Raw genomic sequence first — 26,606 nt, 5'->3', positions numbered from 1 at the left:
TGTTAGGGTTGCATGTAGGTTATTAAAAAAGTTTGTGAAATATTTCCATTAATCACAAAAAAACATAATAATATTAATAACCAGATAAAAACATAATATAAACATACAGAAAACATAATAAGAAGTTCACGAAAACTAAAAAAAAAACAAAAAAAAACACAATTATTTAGAGTCTTTTCCGCCGTGGATGTTATGTTAACCATCTATGGCGTGGATCTTGGTGAAGCTACGTGTGAGTTCCTCGTAGCTTGTCCTGTCTTCCCGGTACATCACTGCTACCTCCTCCCTCACGACGTCGCCTTCCGCCACTAGCGGATGCATTAGCATCTAGGCCAGACTCATCAGCATCTGGGCCACAGATGTCGCGATGCACCATGTATCAGGCATGAGCATCGGATGGAAGATGTTGCCACGATGGCTCACATTGGGGTGGAAGATGGGGGTCCGGAAGTGCACCTTCAGTGGCTTCCATGGGAAATCCGGAGGGAAGATGATGCGGAGAAAGAAGACACCCCCTTCGTAGGGAGTTCCCGGCGAACCGGTGATGGTCGCTGCCCACACATACACGTTCTCCGCCTCCACCCCGGCGGAGTATATGGGCGACGGGTTTCGCTGGAGGTCAAGCAGGTATCGGCGCATCCAGTACTCGGGACCTGTTGATGACGCCGGACAAATGTTGTGAGCAAAGTGGGCCATTTGGGGAAATTAGGGTTTTGAGTTAGCAAAGGGAAAGATAAGATTTATTTTTTTGACGTTTAGGGAATGTTTCTTTCTCTGCGATGGTGTTATGAGAAGGCGAGGGTGTGGTATTTATAGAAGAAGAAGTTAAGCGGTGGCATGCATTAATGGTGCCGTCTCACTATGGGATTTCTCTCACTATACAAATACTGCCTTTCTCTATTCCCACACGCGTCGTTTTAGATAACATAATTTAATAACGACAAGACAGTTACCCGACAACCAAAGAGCAACAATATTTTAAACCGACTAATACCAAACCGAAATCCTCTAACTAAATAGAAACTGATTCCTATAACAATAACAAAACAATATCCTCCAAATAAATTTAAATTTTGCAAACAATACGATCCCACAATTTAGTTCTTAAAAAAACCATAAATTCAAATCGACAGCATGATAGAGTGAACATCTCGGACTGTTAATTCCTACTCTTCTTCTTCTTCTTCTCATGCTGCACCTCCCCTTCCTCGACTGAACCACCAGATTGTTCCTACATGGTAACATAGATATGTGGTTTATACTATAGTTATACCTATTAGAATCAACTAATACCTATTACTACCAAATAATACCTATAAGTACCAAAAATACTTGAATTCCAGTCCGTTGTCTGGTCAAATACTTTCTGACATCCGCTGCCTTCGTCTTCGTCTTCTTCTTTTCCTTCTTTGCCACCTCACCTCCCACTTTTTCATTCTCTTCAACTTTTTCTTCACTCTCTTCTTCTCCTTTTTTTCCTTCTTCTCCCTCTTCTCCTTCATCACCTTGTTCTTTTCCTTCATCACCTTGTTCTTCTCCTTCCTTCTCTTCTCCAAGACATTCACTTCGAATTGCCTCTTTCACATAAGATTCAAGGACTTCAATCTAATATCCATGCCATTGATGTGGTCTCTCATTAGTTGGAACTGCTCATCTATACTTTTCTTCAACCCTTGAATCTGGTCCACAATCCCACTCGGCGCTGGAGATTTAGAGGAGGCATTCTTTGCTGGTTCAACTCTGTTTTTTTCATCGTCCAAGCTCATATCCTTCCAGAATATCGGCTTCCCATCATCAATTATACGACTCGTCCAAGTATTAGGAATTGTATTACTGTTATCTGGGTATTCATACCTTTCCATGATACCAGCTAACATATCTTCCTCATCAGCAGATGGTTCCAAGATACTCTGGATATCTTTGGTATTACCGAGTGTTTCGTAGAGGTCCGACAGAGGAAATCCTTTGAGAGTGAATGGTCTGAACTTTGTCTTACACATCCGAGGACACTCTATGTCTGCTCCTTTAGCTTCTTCTCTGTATGAGTCCTTCAAACAAGGTATTGCTTCAAAAGGTAGCAACTCCAAGGGAGTAACAAAGCCACGAAATGTCCAAGAATCGGTTTCGACGACCCCATTGAAGTGTCTCAATGTATGTTCAATTTCCTTTAGATTCGCATCAAATGAATACCTCCCCCAAGAAAATGTTCTACACGCATCGAGATCTTCTACCATCCTCAAGAATAAAGGGTCTACCGAGGGAGCTCCTTTCCCAATCTTAGCCTTACCACCTAACACGCTTGCTAGAAAGTACAAAACACACATTCTTAAGTACAGGACCACAACGCATCTTTTCAAGCTTATCTTTAACAACAGCAAGTGCAGGGACAATTCCTTTCTTAAAATACCTCTCCTTAAAATCACTATTGCCCATCTTCTCATAATTCTTTGGATAATCATGGCAGTCTAATCCAGATATGAGTGCATGTTCCTTAAGCGAATACCGAATTGGAACTCCATTAACAACAAACCAACACTCTCTCCTCTTGTTTGTCTTTGCTGTGTGTAGAAGGAGCATCCACAATCCCTGAGTCTTCTGGGTTGTATCCAAATACATGGCCTTGTGCATTTGCCAGAATTGCTTGAATTGAGGATACTCTCGTTAAACCATCTTAGCTCCTCGGGTCTCAGTCCCAGTGACGATGACTCCAGATTCTCCACTGCTTTGTGGATCCAACACCGAGTACCTAACTTTATTGCCTTGTTGTACTGATTTGGACTAAAATACATACTCAGCGGTTGCATTGGCGGCTGGTTTTCCTCATCATTACGCGTTTGCTCATTACACGTTTGCTCCTCAACCTCACTACGAAAGCGTAATGGCTCCCACAGCGTTAATTGAAGCGACTCACTATCTCCTCCGAATGATGTCATTACAGTATTTCTACGGGATCCACACATCAATCAAAGTGAACTGAACTCAAATTTTGCAGGTAATACTAATTTCAGTTCCTCATTCCTAAACTCAGGTATCAGACACTACAGATTCATTTGTAAGCCTTCTGTCTAAGATAATTTACGGTAAAACGGCAAAAAGGAAGAAAAAACGAAGTACGAACCTGATGCGAATTTGAAGATTGTGACCAGTTTAGAAAATCGAAAACTCTTCGTAGTATCCTTGTAGTTGTACCTAATGGAACGAATTTTCTAGAAATGATTTACATTCGAATTTTAGGTTATTCAAATTTAGATCCGAAATCAAATCCAGTATAGCTAACTGGATGTGGATATTTGATCCATGACTGGTGGGATCAGTAAATATTATGATATTTTAAGAGTGATTAAGTATTTTCTCATTTTTCCGATTTAAAAATAATTTAAAAATAAATTAATTTTTATAATGTTTGTATATGAAAATAAATTGCTTGGTGGTATATAACGGTTTCTTTTCTTATTTTTTGGTGTTTTATTATTTCTGTGTCTCGAGATTCGCTTTTCTCCTGCGATCTTTTTTTATCATTTTCTCTTTGTCGGTTAGATTTGGAAAACTTTCAACTACAAAGAGAGATTCCTAAAGTTTTCCACCAAAAAAAGTAAAAGACTTTTCCATTAAAGAATGGTAGAAACAGGTCACCATCATCAACATCCACCGGCACCGGCTGCATTCGGTCCTCCACAGGTCTCATCTATGGCGGTTTCCAGAGGACCCACTTGGCCTCCCGCCGAACAACTCCATCATCTTCAGTACTGCATCCACTCTAACCCTTCATGGCGTTAGTTTCTCTCTCCCTGTTTGGTTTCTTGATTATTATATACCGATTCAGATGTAAATAATGTAAATTTTCGAAGTCAATATTTGTCTGAGTCCACTTTTCTCTCTCTCCTTTCTGCTTGTCTTTCTTGCTTTCTGTTGAGTGTTGAAGAATATTTTAGATCTCAGAATCGGATTCGATGCTTTACTTCATGATGTTTTGATGATATAAAGCTTTTAAACTATTTAAAATTGTTGTAAAATTGTTATTGACCCATACTAATCATGTAATTAAGAATAAATATTTTATGGTTGGTATGTTATTAGTTATTCATATGGACTTGGTGAACCCAAAATATTAGATTTATCATGGAGGTTGCAATCTTAGCAATTATCAGTGTCCATTTGAGTATGGTAATAATTACAGAAATTATTACCATAGAATTATGGTAATAATTGCTAAAATTATGGTAATAATCTTAGCAATTATTAGTGTCCAAAACTCTCATATGAACTTGGTCATAAAAAGGAAATGTTATAACTACAGAAATTGGCGAATTAAAGGTATTTTTTAACATATGGAGTGTATAATTATTTCCCTTCAATAACTGATTTTTCGTTTTCATTTTCCATTATCTTTGATTCATTTCGTTTTCATTAAAATACAGATGAGACGGTTGTACTAGCTTTCCAGCATTACATCGTGATGCTCGGGACTACTGTTTTGATTGCCAACACACTTGTGCCCCAAATGGGTGGAGATCCTGTATGTTTTGTTTTTTGGCTTTCGAATATTTTTGAGATTATATTGTTCTGAAATCGGTTGTTTGGTTTTGTGAACAAAAACAGGGTGATAAAGCGAGGGTTATTCAGACTATATTGTTTATGTCGGGAATAAACACGTTGCTACAAACGCTTATCGGAACAAGGCTTCCCACTGTTATGGGAGTTTCATTCGCGTATGTTCTTCCTGTATTGTCTATCATCAGAGATTACAACGATGGTCAATTCGATACTGAGAAGCAGGTAACAACTCGGCAGTACGGTTCTACTTTAGCTTCTTCTTTTTTATTTTATTTTATATGAAAGATACCATTGCCATTCTTGTCGGGGTATTCTTTTTCTGTTCTGTTTAAAATGGATTCTTACAGAGATTCCGGCATACTATGAGAACCGTACAAGGATCCCTAATCATTTCTTCATTCGTCAACATCATAATTGGATATGGTCAGGCATGGGGGAACTTGATAAGGTTATATAAAATCAACATAAAGAGATTAGTTGTTCAGAGTGCTGATGAAAGTTGTGGTATTTAATAATCCTTGTTTCTTCGATGCAGAATCTTTAGTCCCATTATTGTTGTGCCAGTGGTTACTCTTACGAGCCTTGGCCTGTTCGTTAGAGGTTTTCCATTGGTAACAGTTTCATCTAAAACTCTATCACTTTGAACAACTTCAACAGTTTCCCAATTCATTATGTGATCTTTTGGGGTTTACAGCTTGCAAACTGTGTGGAAATCGGTCTACCAATGCTTATTCTGTTGATCGTCTCACAACAAGTTTGGCTTTTTTTTTCTGTTTGTTCTAGCTCTATATATGATGGTGATTGTTTAGATATATTATTCTGAATTTTGCCGTCCATCTTGCAGTATCTTAAACATCTCATCCCAAGAATTCATATGATACTTGAAAGATATGCTTTACTAGTTTGCCTAGCACTCATCTGGGCTTTTGCTGCTATCCTTACTGTTTCTGGTGCTTATAACAATGTTTCGGTTGCGACAAAACAAAGTTGCCGCACAGATCGTGCGTTTCTTATGTCCTCCGCTCCCTGGTAGGTTTATTACTTTCTTTTTTAATTCTTAAATTTTCCTTCCAAGGTCAGATATCTGTGGAGTTGGTCCCTCATTTTCATTTCACAGGATTAGAATCCCCTACCCGTTCCAGTGGGGGACTCCGATATTCAGAGCGAGTCATGTTTTTGGAATGTTTGGTGCTGCGGTCGTTGCATCTGCAGAGGTAGAAATTCCTGTCCCTATTTGTTACTTCTCAGTGTTAGCTTCTCGCTTGTGTTTGATTCATGTTACAGGTTACAACTTGTTCTTATATTCTGCATATCTCAATATTTTTAGTCTACCGGAGTATTTTTTGCTGCATCTAGACTAGCAGGAGCAACAGCACCTCCAGCACATGTCGTCTCTCGTAGTGTCGGGCTGCAGGTTTATTCTCAGACACTCCTTTTACTTTTCTAATGTTTCAAGTAGTGGTTTAAGCTGTAATATTTTATTTATAGGGTATTGGTGTGCTCCTTGAAGGGATATTTGGTTCCATTACTGGCAATACCGCGTCTGTGTAAGTTAACATCTCTCTTTTCTACGTTGTACTGTCCTCTTAGTATACCTGTGAATGAAGTATTATTCAAGTTGAGAATAAAAGCTATCAGATCATATTTACAGCGAAAATGTCGGTCTCCTTGGACTCACACGAATAGGGAGTAGAAGAGTGGTGCAGATTTCGACGAGTTTCATGATATTTTTCTCCATATTTGGTATCTCTTTCAACCCCCTCACCCAAAAACAAAATAAAATTAGTTATAATGAGTCATCTTGATAGTGTTCAATTTAAAGAAGTAGCCATGTTGAGATTTGAACCTGTGTTTTTTTCAATTATCGTCAGGAAAATTTGGTGCCTTCTTTGCATCTATCCCGCTTCCAATCTTTGCAGGCATATACTGTATACTACTTGGAATTGTTGGTTAGTAGTATTTTGTATTATGAATCTATACTTCCTGATCTTTCTATTAAAAATAGGGCTGCTTCTGATATTATTGTGATGTGATTGGCCCAGCGGCTGTTGGAATATCTTTTATACAGTTTTCGGACACCAATTCTATGCGAAACATCTATGTCATTGGTGTCTCTCTCTTCCTAAGTCTTTCCATTGCTCAGTACTTTCTTTCCAACACTACAAGAGGAGGATATGGGCCAGTTAGAACAGCGGGTGGATGGGTAAGCGTCTTGAAGATCTTATGGTCTAGTGACAATTGTTTAAAAGACCAATATAAATGTGTGGAATTAGAAGGACAAAAGGAGTATCTAGGTTTGTTTTAACAGGAACATATAATGCAGACACAAACAAACAATTAAATATTATAAGTTCATTTACTATAGTGATATAATACATATACTATATCGTGTTTGTAGTTCTTAATATAATGTCGTGGTGACTTGTGGTGCAGTTCAACGATATACTTAACACGATATTTGCTTCGGCTCCGTTGGTGGCTATCATTGTGGCGACTATACTAGATAATACGTTGGACCCAAGTCATGCTATTAATGAAAGAGGAATACCATGGTGGAAGCCGTTTCAGCACAGGAACGGAGACAACAGGAACGACGAGTTCTACAGTTTTCCCCTTAGAGTTGGCGAGTACATACCTACGCGGTTCCTTTGAAAGACTGCTCCCCTGAAGGATTCTTCTGTATGTGGAAATGTAAGATTTGTGCAGGTCATATAGCTTCAGTTAATGAAGGAAAAAAAAAGAATATAAGACTTTGATGGAAAAAGCTATTTTGCAAACCAATACCTGTGTTACCCGATACTACGCGGCAGATTTTAATCTATTTTATCCGTAAATTTACCCTTTGGGTAAGTCATAGCTGCCTATATATAATAATGAAAAAGAATATAAAAATTATCCACCGAAGTTGAGTCACTTTATTCGGCAATCAATAACAGGGGTCTCCCAATTTTGGGTAGGTTACGGTCTGTTTGTGACACAGTATGTTTGATGTGGGTCTGTTTGTGACACACCGTGTGTTTGATGTGGAGCGGATAAGGAAACAGGTCTGTTTGTGACACACCGTGTGTTTGATGTGGAGCGGATAAGGAAACAATAAATCATGCTTTGTTTGAATGCTCCACGGTATTATAAACTTGGGCATTATCCAGATACTAACATCTATCAGGATTTTTCAGGGAACATCGATTTTTTTGAATTGGGATCATTTGTTTTGGAAACTCCCTAATAAAATGAATGATATAACATTCTCATGGATTGTATTAGGCCTGGACGTTCGGTTCGGATATCCATTCGGGTTCGGTTCAGATAATTCGGGTTTTTCGATTTTCGGTTTTTAGATTTAAAACCCATTCGGGTATTTTGGAATTTCGGTTTGGGTTCGGTTATATTTGATCGGGTTCGGATATTCAAAAAATAATAAAAATTAAATAGAAATAATTAAATTTAAATAAAATTGGTTAAATTCAAATAAAATTTGGCAAAATTTAACAAATATAACTAAAAAATTTAGTATATTTAAATTATTGTAGATTTTGTCATCATTTTCAGAATAAAAATATTTCATATTTTGGATTTATAATTGTAATTTTATGTTATTAAGTCTAAATGTAGTTAGTATTTTGGGTATATAATTGTATTTTGGATATTTCGGATATCTATTTGGATTTTCGGTTTGGTTTGATTCGGTTTCGATTTTTTGGATTTAAAATTTTAAAAACCGTTCGGATATTTTATCAGTTTTGGTTCGGGTTCGATTTCTCTTTTTCGGGTCGGATTCGGATAAATTGTTCGGATTCGGATAATGTGCCCAGGCCTAGATTGTATGGTATATTTGAAAAACGCGGAACGAGAAAGTATTTTCAATAAGGATATAGATCCACGTGTTACTTTAAAGATTACTTTAAAGGCCTGAGCAGGACTCGGTTTCCACTGCAAGTGGTACGCTAAAATCATTGGCAACACCAATAAGGTATGGTAGAGGAAGATGCTATATTGATGGCTTTTGGAAAGATACAAACCCAAAAGCGGAACTAGGATGGTACTATTTTCATGAGGGGACTACGGAAAGAGTTATGGATGCTCACAATGTGAGACGCAGCCTTACGCCATTGCATACAGAAACAGAAGGCCTAATTTGGGCTATACATTGTATGCTTGAGAATCAGATAACAACAGTAGCGTTTGCAACGGACTGTGCAGAGGTTGTGAAAATGGTGTCTATACCCGAAGAATGAACAGCTTTTGCTATACATTAAGAAGAGATTGGGAAGATGAAGGGCAGGTTTAATTTTTTCTCCTTATCACACATCCCTCGCGAAAAGAACTCGAATGCAGACAATCTAGCAAGAAGTACTCGTGTCCACCCGCAAGACGTGATTTATTTAAATTCGGTACCACCGGTTTGGCTTGTCGAACCGTTTTAGGTGCTTGAGCTGTTGACAAAAAAAAAAAAAACTACCCATAATAAGTCACTTATTTTTTTTTTGAATAGTTAGAAAGAATAACAGGGAAATCTTAAAAATACTACATACTACTTTTCAAAAGTACATTTTATCGATCTCCATCATTATATTATTTCCGAAGTGATTCGTACCGTGGTTCAAAGCTCATTTTAGGACGTCGTTTTGATTAATGAAATCGTAGTGTTTTAATTGGTCAACCAACGTGATTGATCGTTTTTGTTTTCTTTATTTTTTGTGTTTTTTTTAGAGAAATTTATATCAAAAACGTTACGGATCAAATATGAATCTGGATATAGAGAGCCCAATTCGTTAAAAAAGAAAACTAGGGCGCAATCAAATATATACAAAACAGTTTGATAAAAACTTAAAAAAAAAAAGATTGGTGAGTGGTTAAGAAGCCACATTTGTTATATCTATATAGCGGGTTCGAGTTCAGGGTCCTGTACCGGAAACGAACCTTACCTGATCATAAAATAGTAAAATTGTTAGTTTATGTGGAGATGAGGTCGGATTTATTTTAATCGTGTTATTTTTTTTGAGAAAAATATGTTAATTGTGATCTTATATAAATATTCTTCTCGAGTTTTGTATTCATCCCTAACACACAAAGATATACATCTTCGCTTAAACCCTAGGTTATCCCTGTGTATAAATAGTCTGTATTCTTTTATGTCGCTTTTTGAACTTTATTCGTTGTGTTCTAGAGTTTATAGTAGCATCATCTTTTTCGGAGTTTTCTAATCGTTCAAGATGTTTATTTACTTGCATTTGATACTAACCATGTGTTCTTCTGAGTACAGCTTTGCTCATCCATCTAAAGTGATGATTTGTTGGGAAGTTTCGTCTACTTCAACGGGTATAGACTTAAAGTTCTAAAACTTAATACGACCTATTGTTTAAAAAGTTTGTTAAATACCATGACTAGGTTTAGAGAACCAGACTTCTACTGATGGTTACCGTCTTCATTGGATGAACCTAGCGATCTCTTGAGCCTGAATGTCTAACAAAACAGATTATCGGGTTACCGTTACGTTACTCCATATGTTTTCACCGATATATCTAAGAAAATTTTTTAGTGTTCGTTCTAATCAATTTAAATTATTTTTCAACTTTTTAAATTATGTTTTGTTTTAGGTTATCCATGCGAGTTGCTTATGGATTCGGGTATCGAATCTTGGGTTTTGCGGTCGTACAATCCTATAATCGAAGGTTCGCTGTCTTGCCTTCTGAATTTCCTATGCATGTCTTTTTGCATATAATGTTTTTACAGATAAGAGCTAATATTTTATTCGTTTACGTAGATCGTGATTCTACGATTTATATATCTGTTGTTGATCAAAAAATATTGACTAGAGGAGGTAATCTCGTCTGCCCTGGTGCTTTGAATTGTAATATTATATTACAAAACTTTTACGTTAGTGTTTCTTTTTGTTTTATCATGCATGCTCTAATCTTAGGTTGTGAACGTGTTAATTCGATCAAGCGTTTTCCTTACACCTTTGATTGGGATTTTCAGAGAAATGCTTGGTTTTTTTTTTAGCAGTGAATCTAGCGGGATTAATGATATATATATACACTAAACCATATCTTATTTGTTGTCCTATATCCACGTTATATGTTATGCTATCACGTTTTCATTTTTATTTGTTTTGATTGTACAGGGATTGTTGATTCTGAAGATGATAAAGTGTTGTCTGGTCATGGAACTGATGATTATTACGGTTTTGATCCTTATATGGATGTAAATGTTTTTATGTACTTATTTATTATTTGGTTAATATAAATGTTTTTAGTTGGTCACGTTGAGAAAGAATTTTATTTTGATTGATGTCTTTGTTGTTTTTGTTTTTTTATGACCGTAGATATCCGGATAAGAGACTGTGTACGTGAGACAGAGTACAGCTTGGATACTAGACGATGCTATGAACTATTTTTGGTTGCAGTTTTTGGATCAGAGATCGGATATTCATATGTTTTCTTTTCTTTTTGTTTTTTTTTAAATTTTTAGGATTTTTCCTCATATTCCTTAGCATGTATGTGAAACATTTATACTTTCACAATGAATGGTATTATTTACTCTAGATGTCGTTGTTTATCAAAAAGATGTAAAATTTGAAAAAAATACAACAGACTTTAAAATAAGCAACATCTTCTCCAAACACACATTTTTAATTATGTATATTCAACTTTGTAAATGTAAACGTTGTATTGTATTCCAAATATAAATGGAAATCTATAGTACTTTGATTTTTGGTGACTCAGAAGGAAATTTTATGACTTTTATCCTCATATTATCCGACGAAGAAGTAATATATACAATTTTTAATATATGTTCAGTCTTTTACTTTCGGATCAGATTTTTTACTTTCCTGATGTCCTTTTTTTTTGTTAATTCATAGGGTGTTAAGGTTCAAGAGACTATAGACTTTGAAGTTGCTCGTAACTTTGGTCCATTGTTTGCTGAGGGTGATTGGGTGGTGTTGCGGAATTTTAGAGTGTTTCCCAACAATGAGTTGAATACCAAAGTCGTTTCGCATCCTTTTTGTATTGTTTTGGATTTGCACACAACTTTTACCAAAGTTTTGAAAGACAATTTTGATAATTTCTTTTCTTTTCTTGAATTCGAGAGCATATTGAATGGTTCTTACTGTGGTCGATGCGGTGTTGGTAAGACTAATTATTTTTTAATTTTTTTCAATTGTCATGTGTATGAATTTATATGTCTGTATATATTTTTTTTTTCTTTTTGATTTGAGATTTAATTGGCTGCGTTATGACTGTTGGGAATTCCGTCGATGAAGATAGAACTTATGAGAGTTACATGAACGGTGACGTATATCTTGAGTTAGAGAACAAAAGGTATATTATATCTTATATATTTTAGTTTGTACATTTCATCGTTTAAAAAACCAATTTATCCTATATATTCTGATGTTTATCAGCTGTACTTTTATAGGGGATGTCGCTTACCATGTCGGTTAAGGTGTCCTTATGGTTTTCAGTTCTTTTAGGGTTTATCAAAATGTGATGATCCTTTTATCATGTGCAGCATTTGCTTTGCAGAGGTCAAGTTTTTTAAAGGTGAATAAATTCCCTTATAGAGTTTTTATTTAAGTTGTTTTATCATCTGAATATTGGTCACTTAGTATAATTTTTTTGTGTATTTTACAAGGTAATTGGATAGTTAAGACGGCTTATAGTTGTACGCAGCTTATGTTAAACCCAAAGCTTCCCGAGGTGAACAATCTACTGGACTCATGGAAGGAAATCGGTAACGAGTGATGATTTAGGCCTGCTGATTAAATTGCATTAATCGATATTCGAATATTCCATAAAATGATACATTATATTTTTTATTATATTTGAACAATTTGTTATTCAATGTTATAACAATTATATTACTAGCGAAGATTTTATAAGTACTTGTGACACAAAAATAATCTTGAATGTGGAGTACTTGCAAAGTTTTTCTTTTTAATAGTCTTGAATGATGGATTTTGGGATTGATTTTGTGGTTTAAGCATAATGTATAAAAATATATTGGTTATCAATCATCAAACTGGCCTTATCTTTCTAATCCAAAATTGATTATTAAGCGTCATACTGAATTTTTTTTTTTAACCTTAAAAACATATTCATATCTATTTGTATCTAATCTTTAAAAATATATTAATCCATTAGACGTTATGGAGTTATAACTTAATTAATTTTCTTATAGATTTGTTAGACGATATATTATCCTAATTTTTTTTTTTTAGATTTGTTAGACGATATATCATCCTATATTCATATATTTAAGGATAACAACATCTAAGCTTTATTTATATACTGATAATATCGTTGGTTTTAAATCGTTCAATATTATCCTAGAAATTTATATTTTTGAAAGATACAGTATAATATCTATACTACATCAATGGTTATCTTTTTGCTATTTTGCTAGGTAAAACCGGTTTATTCCTCATAATAGTTTTTAATTTCCATGTTGTTTATTACTTTTATGTATTAAAAGATGAATTTTGAAACCTGTTTAAAATTCCTTTTTAATAATGAAAATATTCCTGTTTGCATTGTCTAACATTATCATATATATATATATAGCTTTATGGAGTTTAGTATATTATCTATATTACATTGTCTATTATTTTAAAATTATATATAGATAATTTTTAGATTTTTGGAAATATTCTTTTTATATTTTTTGATGTTATCCTAAATTATTCTATTCTAAAAAGTATATATTCTATGAGTTACCTTTATCTATAATTTCTAAATTATTAAAGTTTAATTTCCAAAATATTAGAGATTATGATCTGCTTATTTTATATTATTATGATGGTTCTTTAGAGTATATATATACATACATTATCTGTCCAGTCAACTTCAACTTTGCTCATCGTCTTATTACTTCCTAGATCTTTGACCAATATCGATTTTTTAAAAGAAAGTCGTCGACTTCGGTTCTGCTGCGTGATCTTAATCCACTGTCCGATAGTTATGTGATAAATGTTAGTGTTGTTAAGATTTGGGATGGGTTCAAGGGAAAGGGTGGGAGTTCGCTTGAGATGGTGTTGGTTGATCGAGAGGTTTGTAAATAATATTATCTTATATTTATCAATCAGTATCGTTGTATATTTATATCATTTTTTTGTTACTCATGAAATTCTTATTGTTTGTTGAGATATTAGGGTGACAGGATTCATGCTTCTGTTTAAAAGGACTTTGTCAAGGCTTTTCGTAAGGATTTCATTGAAGGACAAGCAGTAACTATAAACACTTTTAAGGTTGTAGATTATAATAGTGAGTTTCGAACCGGTCGCTTACTTTACAAGATCGTCTTTTATGCTACAACTGTTGTTCAAAAATGTAAAGAATTCCCCACGGAAGTTGCCGAGAAATTTTTAAAGAGTTTCCCGGAGATCCTATCAGATGATCTTGATAAGAGCTACTTGATAAGTGTGTTCACTTAATTTTTTATTGACTTTCTTCCTTTTGTTCATATTTTACATATAACTCTTGGGCTTTTTAGATACAATTGGTCAGATCATTCGTGTTGGTCACGTTGAGAATGTTGTGGCTCAAGGAAAGCGCCATTCCCGGCTCAAAATATCTCTCAGGGATACAAGACCAGTTCATTGTTCTTTACTTTAAACTTAGTTTTTGTTATTTCTCCTGTTGATCTTATTATTTTTATTGATAAGTTATTATTCCTCTTGCTTACATAATTATTATGGTTTATATTATTCTTTGTATGTATCAGTGATTTACAGTTACATTGTACTCTCTGGGGTGATTATGCAAAACAAGTGTCTGATTACGTTAAGCGTAATTCTGGATCAGTTGTTTTGTTTCTGATCAGACTTGCTTGCATCAAAGAGTATCATGGTGCGTACTTGATTAAATTATTCTTAACATTACTACATTCTTCGTATTCGATTGATAGTTTTTTTTGTACAGAAGAGGTTAGTTTTTCGAATGCGTTCAAGACGACTCTTATCTTGCTCAATCCAGTTACAACATATACAGCTAGGTTTCGATCAGCGTATGTCCCTTTTAATCTTTTTATATTTATTGGATTTATTATATAAAATATTTGCCATAGTTTTCACATTTGTTGATTTGTTTGTTCTAGGTTGCCAAACGATAAATATATACACCAGTCGATGATGACGCTCCTAAAAATTCTAGTGAGATCTTGATGGGAAAATTGGCTTTTTCATACCTGAAGTATGCATAGGTGTTATTCTCATACCCGAATTATGTGACCGTACATAAATGTACATCAAGTTAATAAAAATTTAAATTACATACCTAAACTTTCCATTTTGTGCAAAATCCTACATTCGACTTAACATTGTTAATAATCCGTTAATTTTTTCCTACATGGAAGACACATGTGAAATGACTGTGTTAAAGAATTCTTAAACTGAATTTAAAAATTGCACAAAACGACATCGTTGTGGTCTCCATAGTTAAAAAACATGGTTTTGAAAAAAAGAATTAATAGAAAGCACAGAAGAGACGTCGTTTCGCTCCCACTTCTTCTTCAACCTCGACATCCCAGAACATGTAGATGTGTGTATGTGAGAGAGAGAATCAAATCGTTAAAGGAAAAATGGCTGAGTCTGATGATTCAGTAAACGAAGCAAAGGAGAAGAAGCTATGGAAAACTGTTTTCGTCCGGAATCATAATCGTAATCTATGGTCTTCTCCACATCTCTTACTCTTTCTCTTTCCTCTGGATTCGCTTCTTTTGTTTAAATTAAATTAATGGAAGAAACTTGGTGGGTTTTTTTTCTTAGTTCATAAAAGCGTGTATCTTGTGGAATTGCAAAAAAAACTAGGAATTCATAAAAGTGAATCCTTTATTTTTTCTCACTCCTAGTTATCTAAGTTACAAGTGCAAGCTGTTGTTTTGTTTTTCTATCCATATGGTTTGAGTCTATGCTGTTGTTTGATATGAGATTGATTCTTGCATGTAATTTGCAGGAAAAGATTACGAGAGTGCCATATGGGTTGAACAAGGAGTACTTCAAGCACTATTTGTTTCTCGTTTTCTGTAATTGGCTCACTACATCAGCTATTTCTGCTGGTGATTTACTGGTAACTATCAAACCTCTTGACTTATATTCATATTCAGAAGAGAAGCCTGATTTTAAAGTTCCCTTCTTTCTTGTATTCGGTTGAGAGACGAAGGGATGGAAGATCCCAGAAGCCAAGTTCTCCTTCGTACTCCCACAGAAAATCACCAGATCGAACCTTCAAACATCCAAAAACACACTTTTATTTCAAGATCAATCAATCTTCAAACATATATAATCACAATCATAATCAGAAGAAGAAGTGAGACGGACCTGGTTCGAGTAGGGGTGAGCGTGTTTCTAGGGTGTCGAGGTGGAGAGGTTGAAGATGAAGTGGGAGTGAAACGGCGTCTCTTCTATGGTTTTTATTAATTTTTCTTCAAAACGACGACGTTTAATTAGAGAGACCACAATGATGTCGTTTGTGCAATTTCTAAATTCTGTTTAAAGATTTTTAAACACAGTCATTTCACACGTGTTGTCCACGTAGGCAAGAGTTAACAGATTAATAACACTGTTAACTCGAATGTATGATTTAGCACAAAATAGAAAGTTTAAGTATGTAATTTAATTTTGTATTAACTTTATGTAGATTTATGCACGGTCACATAATTTGGGTATGAGAATAACACCTACTCATTCTTCAAGTATGAAAAAACCAATTTTCCGATCTTGATGCAAGAATTTTATGGTGATAACATCACCAGGAGAACATTGAATGGTATTCAAAATGCTAGCACGTTATGTCTATTTGTTTTGTTATTTTTTGTAACTTTTATTTATTATTCAGTTGAGTTTCGTTATGTATCTGATACATTCGAGGTGTATTTGTAATTTGTAGGTTGGCAAGTATGTAACATTGGTCAGTGTGACTTCGATAGCCAATAGCAATAGTTGGTATTACATTGCATGCAAGACTTGCAATAAAAAAGTTTATCTGATTCCAGAGAAACCCGGTAACACTAACCCTCCGTTATGGAAATGTGTAAACTGTTTGAAAGATGTTTAGGAGGTTATTGCTTGGTAATCATTCTTATACTTTATTTTGTAAATAGTTCGTATTTAATTCATATTGATGATCAGTTCAGATTACAAACTTGTTGCTCGCCAAGTAATGCCTCCATTTTGTTGTGGCAAAGACAATCGCAAGCAGCTCTCTCTCATACACTGACTTCCTCCTGCCCTTCTACGAGAACCCTTTGCTGATGTAAGCTATGGGACGATTACCTTGGGATATTACTTCGCCAATACCATTACCAGATGCATCTGTTTCTATCACGAAGGTTTGGTTAAAATCTGGTAAGGTAAGAACTGGCAAAGTCATCATTGCTTCCTTGAGTAACTGAAAAGCTGCGGTGGCCTCCTCACTCCAGCCTCCTCACTCCACGCATAACCATTTTTATTCAAGAGTGCAGTCAATGGCCTTGGCTTTTTCCCGTAATCCTTCACAAACCTCCTCTAGTATCCTGTGAGGCCCAAAAATCCCCTTAGTTCAGTGACATTTTTGGGAGTGGACCACTACTTCACCGCCTCTATCTTCTCTGGATCAGCAGCAACACCTTTTCCCGAAATCAAATGCCCCAAATACGAAATCTCCCTCTGCCCAAAAGAGCACTTCTTTTCATTCGCGTAAAACCGGTGCTGAGCCAGTGACTTAAGCACCTTCTCCAAATGCTTCACATGCATCTCCAAGCTCGGGCTGTACACCAATATATTGTAGAAAAGTACCAACACAAACTTCCTCAAATATGGCTTAAAGATCTCATTCATTACCGATTGAAATGTCGCAGGAGCGTTTGTCAGTCTAGAAGGCATGACTAAAAACTCATAATGGCCCTCATGAGTTATAAAAGAAGTTCCCTCCACATCATTAATCTTCACTCTTATCTGGTGATACCCCAATTTCAAATCAAGCTTAGAGAATATAGTTGCTCCCTTCAATTCATCCAACAGCTCTTCTATGATCGGTATGGGATATCGGTCAGCCACTGTCTCCTTGTTAAGCGCCCTGTAGTCCACATAAAATCTCCAGCCTCCATCCTATTTCTTCACCAACAGGACGGGACTTGAGTAAGGACTGATACTTGGGCATATTATTACTGCATCCAACATCTTCTTGACTAATCTCTCAATCTCATTCTTCTGATCATACGAGTAACAGTAGGGTCGTAGGTTAATGGGAGCTGCTCCGGTTAGCAAGGTAATAGCATGTTCTCTAGTTTTACTGGGTGGTAAACCTTTAGGCATGTGGAACACCTTCTGATACCTGCTAAACACCTCTCGGACCTTCCTGTCTTGTGTCGCAGACTGTTTCTTATTGCCATCCACAAACAACTCAGATAATTCCAGAAGACACGCCAACTCTCCTTCTGGCCACACCTTCTCCATGGTCTGCAAAGATATTTGAGCTCGTAACAACGCTGATCACCCCTCAGTGTCACCAAATGCTGATCAACCTGGAAACGTAAGACATGCAACCCCGAGTTAATCCTGGTTTCTCCCAATGACACCAGCCACAGATATCCCAAGACCACATCTGAGGTGCCCAACTCAAACAACAGAAAATCCTGTACCACATTAACTTCTTGTATAGCGACCCTCCACTCTTCGCATTTACCCCTTCCTGATACCACTTGACCATTACCAATCGACACTCCAAACCCTTCTGTTTCTACAACCGGTAACTGATAACACCGTATTTTGACCACTTTTATGGATCATAATTATGTCTTATGCAGGTGTTTTAACTCTGTTTTCAATGGTTTTTAAAGTGTTTTCAATGTTTTAGAGTTTCAAAAGACTTTACAGGAAACTTGGGCAAAAGATATGCAATTTGGAACAAATGAGCAATTTTGGATAAATGCAGACTGTCAGAAGTATGACAAGCGATGAAGACCTTCTCACCGTCCGATCACCTCCAAAAGTTGAGACAATATAGAGGATCCAACCAGCTTTCTAATGCACTTAGATTGGAGACAATCCAACGGTTAGATCTTCAGATACTCCCGATGCAAGAATGACAGAAAATTCAGTTCCGGAAGAGAGCCGTGTGCCGGGACCGCGGCCAACACCTGTTTTCCCGCGGGTAGAGCCACCGCGACCGCGGAACTTGGTCGTTCCAGACGACTTAATTAAAGCTCAGATCAATTCCTTTCATTATTTTTGAAGCCCTAAGTGTCTAGGACCACCCCAGAAGCTATAAATACCCTCTTTAGGTCATTCTAAAGAGGGGAATCGAAGGAGAGACAAAATTAGAGAGAGAGAGATAGAGATTTTTGTGTGAGAAACCCTAGGAGGCCACCGCCTTTGAAGGAGGAGCCGTCGAGGAGAGCATCATCGCGCCTCCATCTGCGATTCCGTTCTTCGTTCTTCTTCCTTCTTTTCTTTAATTTCCTGCAACTTTCAATACTCTGTGATGATTGTTTACAATATGTTTGAGTAGTTACCCAGTTGGGTTTAAAGGGATTTTTCAATGGGAATTTCATGTGTCTTTGCTTATGAATTGATAAATGTAGGATTTATAATCTTCTCGATGTTCTTCGTTTGCCTTTAATCTTACTGCGTGATTCTTTGCTGGCCACTTAGAAGCCGATCTGATATGATATGTTGCGAAAGCTTTCATTGATTGTCTGAACTAGGATGAAACGAGCAATAATTCTATAGGAGTGGAAACCTACCTGTAGTTGAGTTGTGAATATTGATGAGTCTTGTTCTGCTATTGCATCTTCTCCCTTCCAGGATCAGAGTGGAAACCTACTGATCAGGGTTGCGAGAGATAGTTGTTTAGTGCTGCGAAAGTAGGCTATTCATACTTCCGTGCCTCGAGTTCTAAAACATACGTAGTTGATTACCTTTATCACTTGGTTAAAATCGACATAGCTTAGTCCATGAACCCCTGCGAATACCCCTTGAGCCCTAATGTTTGTCTTTAATTGCTTACAACCTTCAATTCTATTTGCTTTTCAATCGCTATTTACTTGCCTTCATTCGCTTTTGTTTAATCGATTTTACTTGCTTTGATTTGCTTTCGTTTTCAATTGCTCTTTAGTTTTTACTTGCTTTCTAGTTTAGATTTAGTGACAACCAAAACCCAAAACCAAAACCAAAACCTGTTTAGTTCTAATCTGATTTAAGCATTGCCGTGAATTCGTACTGAAACAACTAAGTCTCTGTGGATCGATACCCTAAGTACTACAGCGCACATCTGTGCACTTGCAGATATTTAGGGGTTATAAATTTAAAACCTGAAGCTTAGTAAAATGAAAACAACAACCCCGCGTTTACACTCGCATCAATTGGCACCGTTGCCGGGGACTTTGATTTGTTTCGTTGCGAATCCTAGCTTAAATCCATTAGAGCACTTGTTTACTTTTACTTTTCTTTTGAATTTTTCAGGTTTCTCTGCAATGAGAGACCGGGAACATGTTCCCGAGACTCTTGGTGATCCACCAAATCGTGTGAATGGTGATCCAAGTGACGATGACCTGACTGATGATGAGTTTGAAAAACCGATTTATGATGACAATGAGCTAATCGGATCCGTCAAACACAAAGATGATGATGAACTGATTGGAAGTTTCGATTCACTCGAAAAGTTCATGGGAGATCGAAGAGCTATTCAACCAGCCTTACCAGAGGATGGCAAAACCGAAATTAAGGTACCCTATATCCATTTAGTTCAACAAAATCAATTCCATGGTTACAATTCGGAACACCCGATTGACCATATCGAGACGTTTGAAGAATTATGTGCAACCATTACAGCAAATGGGGATTACCACAAGTGTAGTCTTTTCCCATTCTCTCTTAGAGATAATGCCAGCAAATGGCTAAAATCTTTGCCACCTGCTTCACTAAAAACGTGGGCAGCGTGTAGAACTGCTTTCCTAAATCGTTTTTACACTAGAAATCGTTCAAATCTCTTAAGAAACAAGATAAGAATGATATGTCTATATTTTGCATCATTTAGGCTGCATTTTAGAGTCCATCTCATGTGTTTTCTCATGTATATTGAGTCTTTAGGTATCAAAATAGGTTTTAGGATTCGCATTAGGTCCCAAAGAGTTTTGCATGTTTTGAAGTCTTTATCAGGTGCTTTGGAGGCTATTTGGAGCTCAAGAGGAGGATCAGAGGTGAAAACGGTGAAGGAAAGGGTCAAAAATGGTGAAAGCCGCTTGGAGAAATTTCTCGGCGAAAACTCGTACCGGCTGGACCGAAACATCGGCCAAAATCGCTATCCGGTGGTCGTTATCGGCTAAAAAACTTGCTTTATTTCTTTTATTCTTCAGCATTAAACTCCTTATCATGACTAGCTACACATCTTGCAAAGGACTTAGTGAGCTCGTTATGATCAGTGAGTAGTCGTTTAAGCGGCTTTAGATAGGTAGATTAGGGTGCTTTCATGATAGATTAGTGAGTTTAGGGGTCTAGTCTTGCATCTTTCATTCTTTAACCGACGAGATCTCTAAGCTGGATCCAAGCACATCACTTAAGGTTCAGATCTGAGACATATCTCGCATCAAAAGTGTTTGTAGAAATGTCTGAACCACTCGGTTAAGGGTTTAAGAGTCTTTCATCGCGAGAGTGATAGTTTGTTCTCTTAAATGACTTATTGAATTGAATCTTAATGCTGACTGATTCATGCTTCTCAAAGGGATTTTGGTATGAAAGAGGATCAGTTTAGATGTTTAATACTTTCATGAGAAGATTAACATACTTTGAGTTCATGTTAAATGAAACCGCTTGATAAATCTGATTCATTAACTTATTAGTCTAGCTTGGAAGCACCCGAGTCATGTATCCTGTCTAAAGCCTCTGCCTTTATCATATATCATCATCATCCGAATCATTTGCTTATTTACGATTAATCACTTGCATCTTCAGCTAGTTTAAATCTCATCCTTTGCTTCATTTTCATGTTTAGTTGCTTGTTAAGTAGATTAGCAAAAACCTTTACCTGTTCATCTTGACTTAAGATCACAAGTAACATAGACTAGTGTCTCACACACAAGTTTGGATTGATAACCCCTTGTACTACAAGACAGGGGATTGATAACCTCTACAAAGAGTGAAAACTCTTAGTTATCAAAGAACTTTTAAACAAAAAGAAGATGAAGATCTTTAAGATACTTGGGAAAGATTTAGGGAATACCAAAGAGACTGTCCACACCATGGATATACCAAGGAATACCTGCTGGGTATCTTCTATCGCGGTATAACTCCAGAGTTACGACACTCTTTTGACACAGCAAGTAATGGAGATTTCTCAACTAGATCTGTAGAAGATGCTCACGTTTTCATTAAAATTTTTGCAAGCAGCATCCGAAATCAAGTAACTTTTGGTAATTCTGCACTTCCTGAGAAGAAAGAAGAAATTTCGGAAGTTATGAAGTGTCTCCATCACATAATGAGTCATCTTGGATTGCAACAACCAAATAAGGTACACAATACGTGTAACTTTGACGGTTGGGACAACCCAATGGATTCTTATGATCAAGGGATGGTTAACACTGCAGAAGTCTACCAAATTCAAGATTTTCCATTCATTTCTGATCACTGCGGGTCTATTCATCCGGACCACGGCCAAGCAAGCTTTCACTGCGGTCGTGATGATGCTAACCGCGGCCAAGACCTGTTTCACCGCGGTCGCGAGCCTTCTGACCGCGGGAAATTGTCTTCCGAACTTGTCTTGAAACCACCTTCCGTACCAATCTTGGCTATTCAATCTAATTGCAATTTCTATCCTAGTTTTTCCTCTTCTGAAGCTGAAAACCTAAACAAAAAGATTCTAGAGCTTGAAAAATCTAGGTCAGTAAAAATTAGTGAACTTAGATCTGAACTAAAAACGATGCAAGAAGATTTTAATGAAAAATTATCCACCCTCCTTAGCCTGATGATCAAAACTAATTCCAAAAACATAGATAATTCTGAGGAGGAGCCAAGTGAAAAATCTTTCGAATGCTCAAGCGAAGCAGATCCCTCCGATCATGTGAAAGCTATCACACTTAGGAGTGGATTAGCTTACAAAGAGCCTGAATTTCGTAAAGATCCCGAAGATGAGGAAAAGGGTAAGGAAAAGGAAAAAGAAAGAGAAAGAATCACGATTGAAAATGTTGAAAAAGAAGTGGTAGGAGAAAAGGATGGAGAAGAAGTAACAGAAGATTCATCCCGGGAAATCCTCGGAGAAGATCCGATTCCACCTCCACCAACTCGTGTCTATAAACCTAAACCTCCATATCCTAGAGCCTTAAGAGCCCCTAAGAAAGAGAAAGAAAAAGCTAAGCTGAAAGAGCTAATCGATCAGTTAAATGTGAGATTACCTTTCGTAGAAGCTTGTGCTATGATTCCTGCTTTAAGAAAATACATGAAGGGTATTCTAACAAATTCTTTAACTCTTGAAGAAGGTGTTATGATGATAACCTATGAATGTAGTTCTATCCTGCAAAGCCGAATCACTGAAAAGAAAAACGATCCTGGAAGCTTTGTACTTTCATGCACCATCAATGATGTAGCTTTTGAGCGTGCTCTCTATGATTTAGGATCTAGCATAAATATGATTCCTCTTTCAGTAGCAAAACTTTTAGGACATCACACTTTCCAGCCCACTAAAATTTCCTTAGTATTAGCTGATCGTTCTGTTAGACAACCTATAGGTCTCTTAATTGATGTTCCTGTCGAAATCGAAAAATGTTCCATCCCCACTGATTTCGTAGTTCTAGAACTAGAAAGAGAACCTAAAGATCCACTTATTCTTGGACGACCATTCCTATCTACAGCCAGAGCCATAATCAATGTTCCTGAAGGAAAAATAGACCTTCATCTAGCCGGCCTAGTTATGCAGTTTGACATGAACAAAAGTTTCGATAAACCGACTCTGGATGGCAAAATTTGTTGGGTTGATGAGTTAGACAGAATTATTGAGGAAGTCTATGAAGATCTGCTTCTAGACAACCCTTTAAGTGTCACGCTTTCGCCCGCAAAAGATGAACGCAATTTCCTTGAAGGAATTTCGAGTGAATGCGCACGTATGCTTGATAAGTCCGAAACTTATAGGAAACCTCTAAACTATCTAGATCTTAAGGACCAAACAAACATTCATACACCTCCTAAAGACACTGCTGCAGCAATTAATGATCCTTGGAGCAAGCTTAAAGCCCCTAAAGTCGAGCTTAAACCTCTTCCCATCGGACTTAAGTACGCTTTCCTTGGACCAAATTCTACTTATCCTGTCAAAATAAACTCTGGTTTGACGGAAGAAGAAACCACAATGCTGTTGACTGAGCTGAGAAAGCATAGAAAAGCCTTAGGATATTCACTTGATGACATACCTGGAATCTCCCCAGATCTTTATATGCACAAGATAAATCTAGAGGATAATGCTAAAAACTCAATCGAAAGTCAAAGGAGACTAAACCCTAATCTCATGGATGTTGTCAAGTTTTTTGGGAGAAAAACCCTAGATCTTATCTTTTAACTGATTCTCTCTTAGTTTCCTTTGCCTCTTTTGTGTAAAACCCAGATTTTGGGAAGAGATATCACGTCTTGAATCATTAAAGGCTGTTTCTTTTCCATTTATTTTCATCATTCAAAGCTTCTAATCATGATTAACATCACATCTTGCAAAGGATTAAGTGTATTAATCATGATTAGTGAGTACTTCTTTCATAAGGTCTTAGATAGGTAGATTAGGGTGAAAAGATGTTAGATTAGGGAGTTTAGGAGTTAGATCATGCATTTTCCATTTTCTTATTAGCTATTCTTAAAGCTAGATCCTTGAACATCACTTGGGTCTAGATCATAGGCATTTCATGCACCAAAAGTGTTTGATGAAATGCCTGAACCAAGCTAATTAGAGGTTCATGCATCAAGACAATGAAAATGATTGTTTTGTCTGTGAATGACATATTAGAACTGATGTTTAATGCTCATTGATTCATATTTCTCAAATGGGAATTTGGTATGAAAGTGGATTAGTGTAAAGGTTAATACCTTCATGAGAGGATTAATCTAATGCTGAGTTCTAAGTTGAATGGCTTTGTGTGATTACTGGTTCATTAGCTCCCTGGTTTAGCATTGATGCACCCTAATCCAATATCCTGTCTAAGGCCTTAGTTTCATCATATTGCATACATCCTCATTTTGTTATTTGCTTGTCTTTGTTTGCTTTGTTTATCATTGTTATCTTCTCTTAATATTGTTTAGTTTCTTGTTCTAATCATTAGTTCAAACCAAACCTCATTTGTTTGCTTGAATTAAGAATCAGTTCATATAGTCTAGTGTCTAGCTTCCACATTCTTGGATTGACACCCCTTATACTACTTTGACAAGGGGATTGGTAGCCCTTAAGAGCCTAAAAACTCTTATCTATCAATTCATATTTCACAAATGATGATTTGGTTTGAAAATGGATTAGTATAGAGGTTAATGCCTTCATGAGAGGATTAATCTAGATTAGAGTTCTAAATCACTTGAATCATGTCTCATCATTGTCATTAGCATTCCTGATTTAGCATCAAAGCACCCTAGCCAACTATCATGTCTAGAATCTCATGCTTCCATCATCTCATATTCATACCACCTGTCATTTTCTTGTTTAAGTTGATCATTAGCTTTAATTCTTGTTTTAAGTTTGTTTAGTAGAAATAACATCAAAACCTTACTCATTTGGATTGAATTAAGAACTGATCCTGCATCTTAGTGTCTACACATGATGGATTGATACCCTTTGTACTGCAAAGTGACAAAAGGGATTGATAACCCCTCATTTAGAGCCTTGAAAATTCTAATTTATCAATTGGCGCCGTTGCCAAAGTGTGATAGCATTAAGATTGTGTCATTTCTTGAGATCAAGCATTTTCTTTTGTGTTTTCTAATTTCTTTCAAGTTCTGGTTGTGAGTTTCAGGTGCATGAACACCAGGTCCAGATCAAGAAGCTGTGGTCCACCTTTCCCCTTAAACGACAACATTAATCTTTTGGTCCCAAGGAGGAGAAGGGATAGGCGTGGAAGGCAGACTGATCAGGCTGACATGGAAGATCAAAGAGAGCATGTGGTTGACATTGAGCACCAGGCTCAGGAGGAGCAACAGGCTCAGGGTAATGGAGTTGGTAATGCAGCTGGTAATGGAGCTGGTCTAAGGTTCCATCAGGGTAATGTTCAGCAGGAACAGGAGCATCAACAGCAAGCTTATGTCCACCAGGGACAAGCTCCAGCTCATCAGCAGAGGCATCAGGCCAATGTACAGCAAAGACAACAAGTGCACCACCATCAGCCCTTCCAACACCAACAAAGGAGATATGAGCAGCCACAGGTCTATGTTGGAGAGAATGACAGGGCCAATGCTCATCAGTATGGATCTGGAATTCAAGCACCACCTGTGCAAAACAACAATTTTGAAGTGAAGGCATCATTACTGAATATGGTCCAAAACTCAAAATTCCATGGATTGGCAATGGAAGATCCCTTGGAACACTTGTATCAATTTGATAAAGTGTGTGACTTGACAAAGATAAATGGAGTATCTGAAGACAGTTTCAAGCTCAGATTATTTCCCTTCAGTCTTGGTGACAAAGCACACCAATGGGAGAAGAATCTCCCAGGAGGCTCCATTCAGACCTAGGAGCAATGCAAGCAGGCATTTCTATCTAAGTTCTTCTCAACTTCAAGAACAGCAAAGCTAAGAAACCAAATCTCCAGCTTCACTCAACATAGCAATGAGAGTTTTGGTGAAGCATATGAGAGATTCAGGAGCTACACCAACCAATGCACACACCATGGGTTTAGTGAGGCTTCTCTTCTCAGCACACTTTATAGAGGAGCTCTTCCCAAGATAAGGAACCAGCTGGATACTGCCTCCAATGGAAATTTTCTGGGAAAGGAGATTCATGCTGCTTTAGAGCTGGTTGAGAACTTAGCAATGAGCAACGATACTGATGGTGAAGACTTTGATAGAGCAAATAGGAGTGAGAGTTCAAGCAGGGATCAAAGGTATGAGAAGGATTTTAAAACAC

At 36.7% G+C, this 26,606-nt stretch overlaps 3 protein-coding genes and 2 non-coding genes across 5 annotated transcripts; 1 reads left to right on the top strand and 4 right to left on the bottom strand.

The window, feature by feature from the left end:
* Positions 1-327: 327 nt before the first annotated feature.
* LOC18015906 (ubiquitin-conjugating enzyme E2 29) lies at positions 328-696 on the bottom strand. The gene has a single exon (XM_024155156.1). The coding sequence runs from the start codon at positions 694-696 to the stop codon at positions 328-330; it is 369 nt and encodes a 122-aa protein (XP_024010924.1).
* Positions 697-1,159: 463 nt separating this feature from the next.
* Positions 1,160-2,933, bottom strand: LOC112086247 (uncharacterized protein At3g43530-like). The gene is made up of 4 exons (XM_024155155.1): positions 2,615-2,933; positions 1,661-2,302; positions 1,333-1,577; positions 1,160-1,231 (listed from the first exon to the last, which is right to left on the bottom strand). Exons 1-4 carry the CDS (start codon positions 2,931-2,933, stop codon positions 1,160-1,162), a joined length of 1,278 nt encoding a protein of 425 aa, XP_024010923.1.
* Positions 2,934-3,488: 555 nt separating this feature from the next.
* LOC18015905 (nucleobase-ascorbate transporter 3) lies at positions 3,489-7,404 on the top strand. The gene is made up of 14 exons (XM_006397971.2): positions 3,489-3,772; positions 4,419-4,516; positions 4,600-4,776; positions 4,902-5,002; positions 5,090-5,165; positions 5,249-5,308; positions 5,399-5,583; positions 5,672-5,768; positions 5,882-5,968; positions 6,043-6,101; positions 6,206-6,297; positions 6,426-6,503; positions 6,597-6,757; positions 6,988-7,404. The coding sequence occupies exons 1-14, from the start codon at positions 3,616-3,618 to the stop codon at positions 7,204-7,206; spliced, it is 1,647 nt and encodes a 548-aa protein (XP_006398034.1). The 5' UTR covers positions 3,489-3,615; the 3' UTR covers positions 7,207-7,404.
* A 14,267-nt stretch (positions 7,405-21,671) lies between these two features.
* Positions 21,672-21,775, bottom strand: LOC112086340. The gene has a single exon (XR_002899462.1). It is a non-coding gene; the product is annotated as a small nucleolar RNA R71 (small nucleolar RNA).
* Positions 21,776-26,269: 4,494 nt separating this feature from the next.
* LOC112086304 lies at positions 26,270-26,376 on the bottom strand. Its single transcript, XR_002899426.1, has one exon. It is a non-coding gene; the product is annotated as a small nucleolar RNA R71 (small nucleolar RNA).
* Between the last annotated feature and the right edge of the window lie 230 nt (positions 26,377-26,606).

Source organism: Eutrema salsugineum, unplaced genomic scaffold (assembly GCF_000478725.1).
Source record: "Eutrema salsugineum unplaced genomic scaffold, Eutsalg1_0 scaffold_21, whole genome shotgun sequence".
Classification (NCBI taxonomy): domain Eukaryota; kingdom Viridiplantae; phylum Streptophyta; class Magnoliopsida; order Brassicales; family Brassicaceae; genus Eutrema; species Eutrema salsugineum.
The sequence above is the reverse complement of the archived record's forward strand: the minus strand, read 5'-3'. Positions and strand labels throughout refer to the sequence as shown.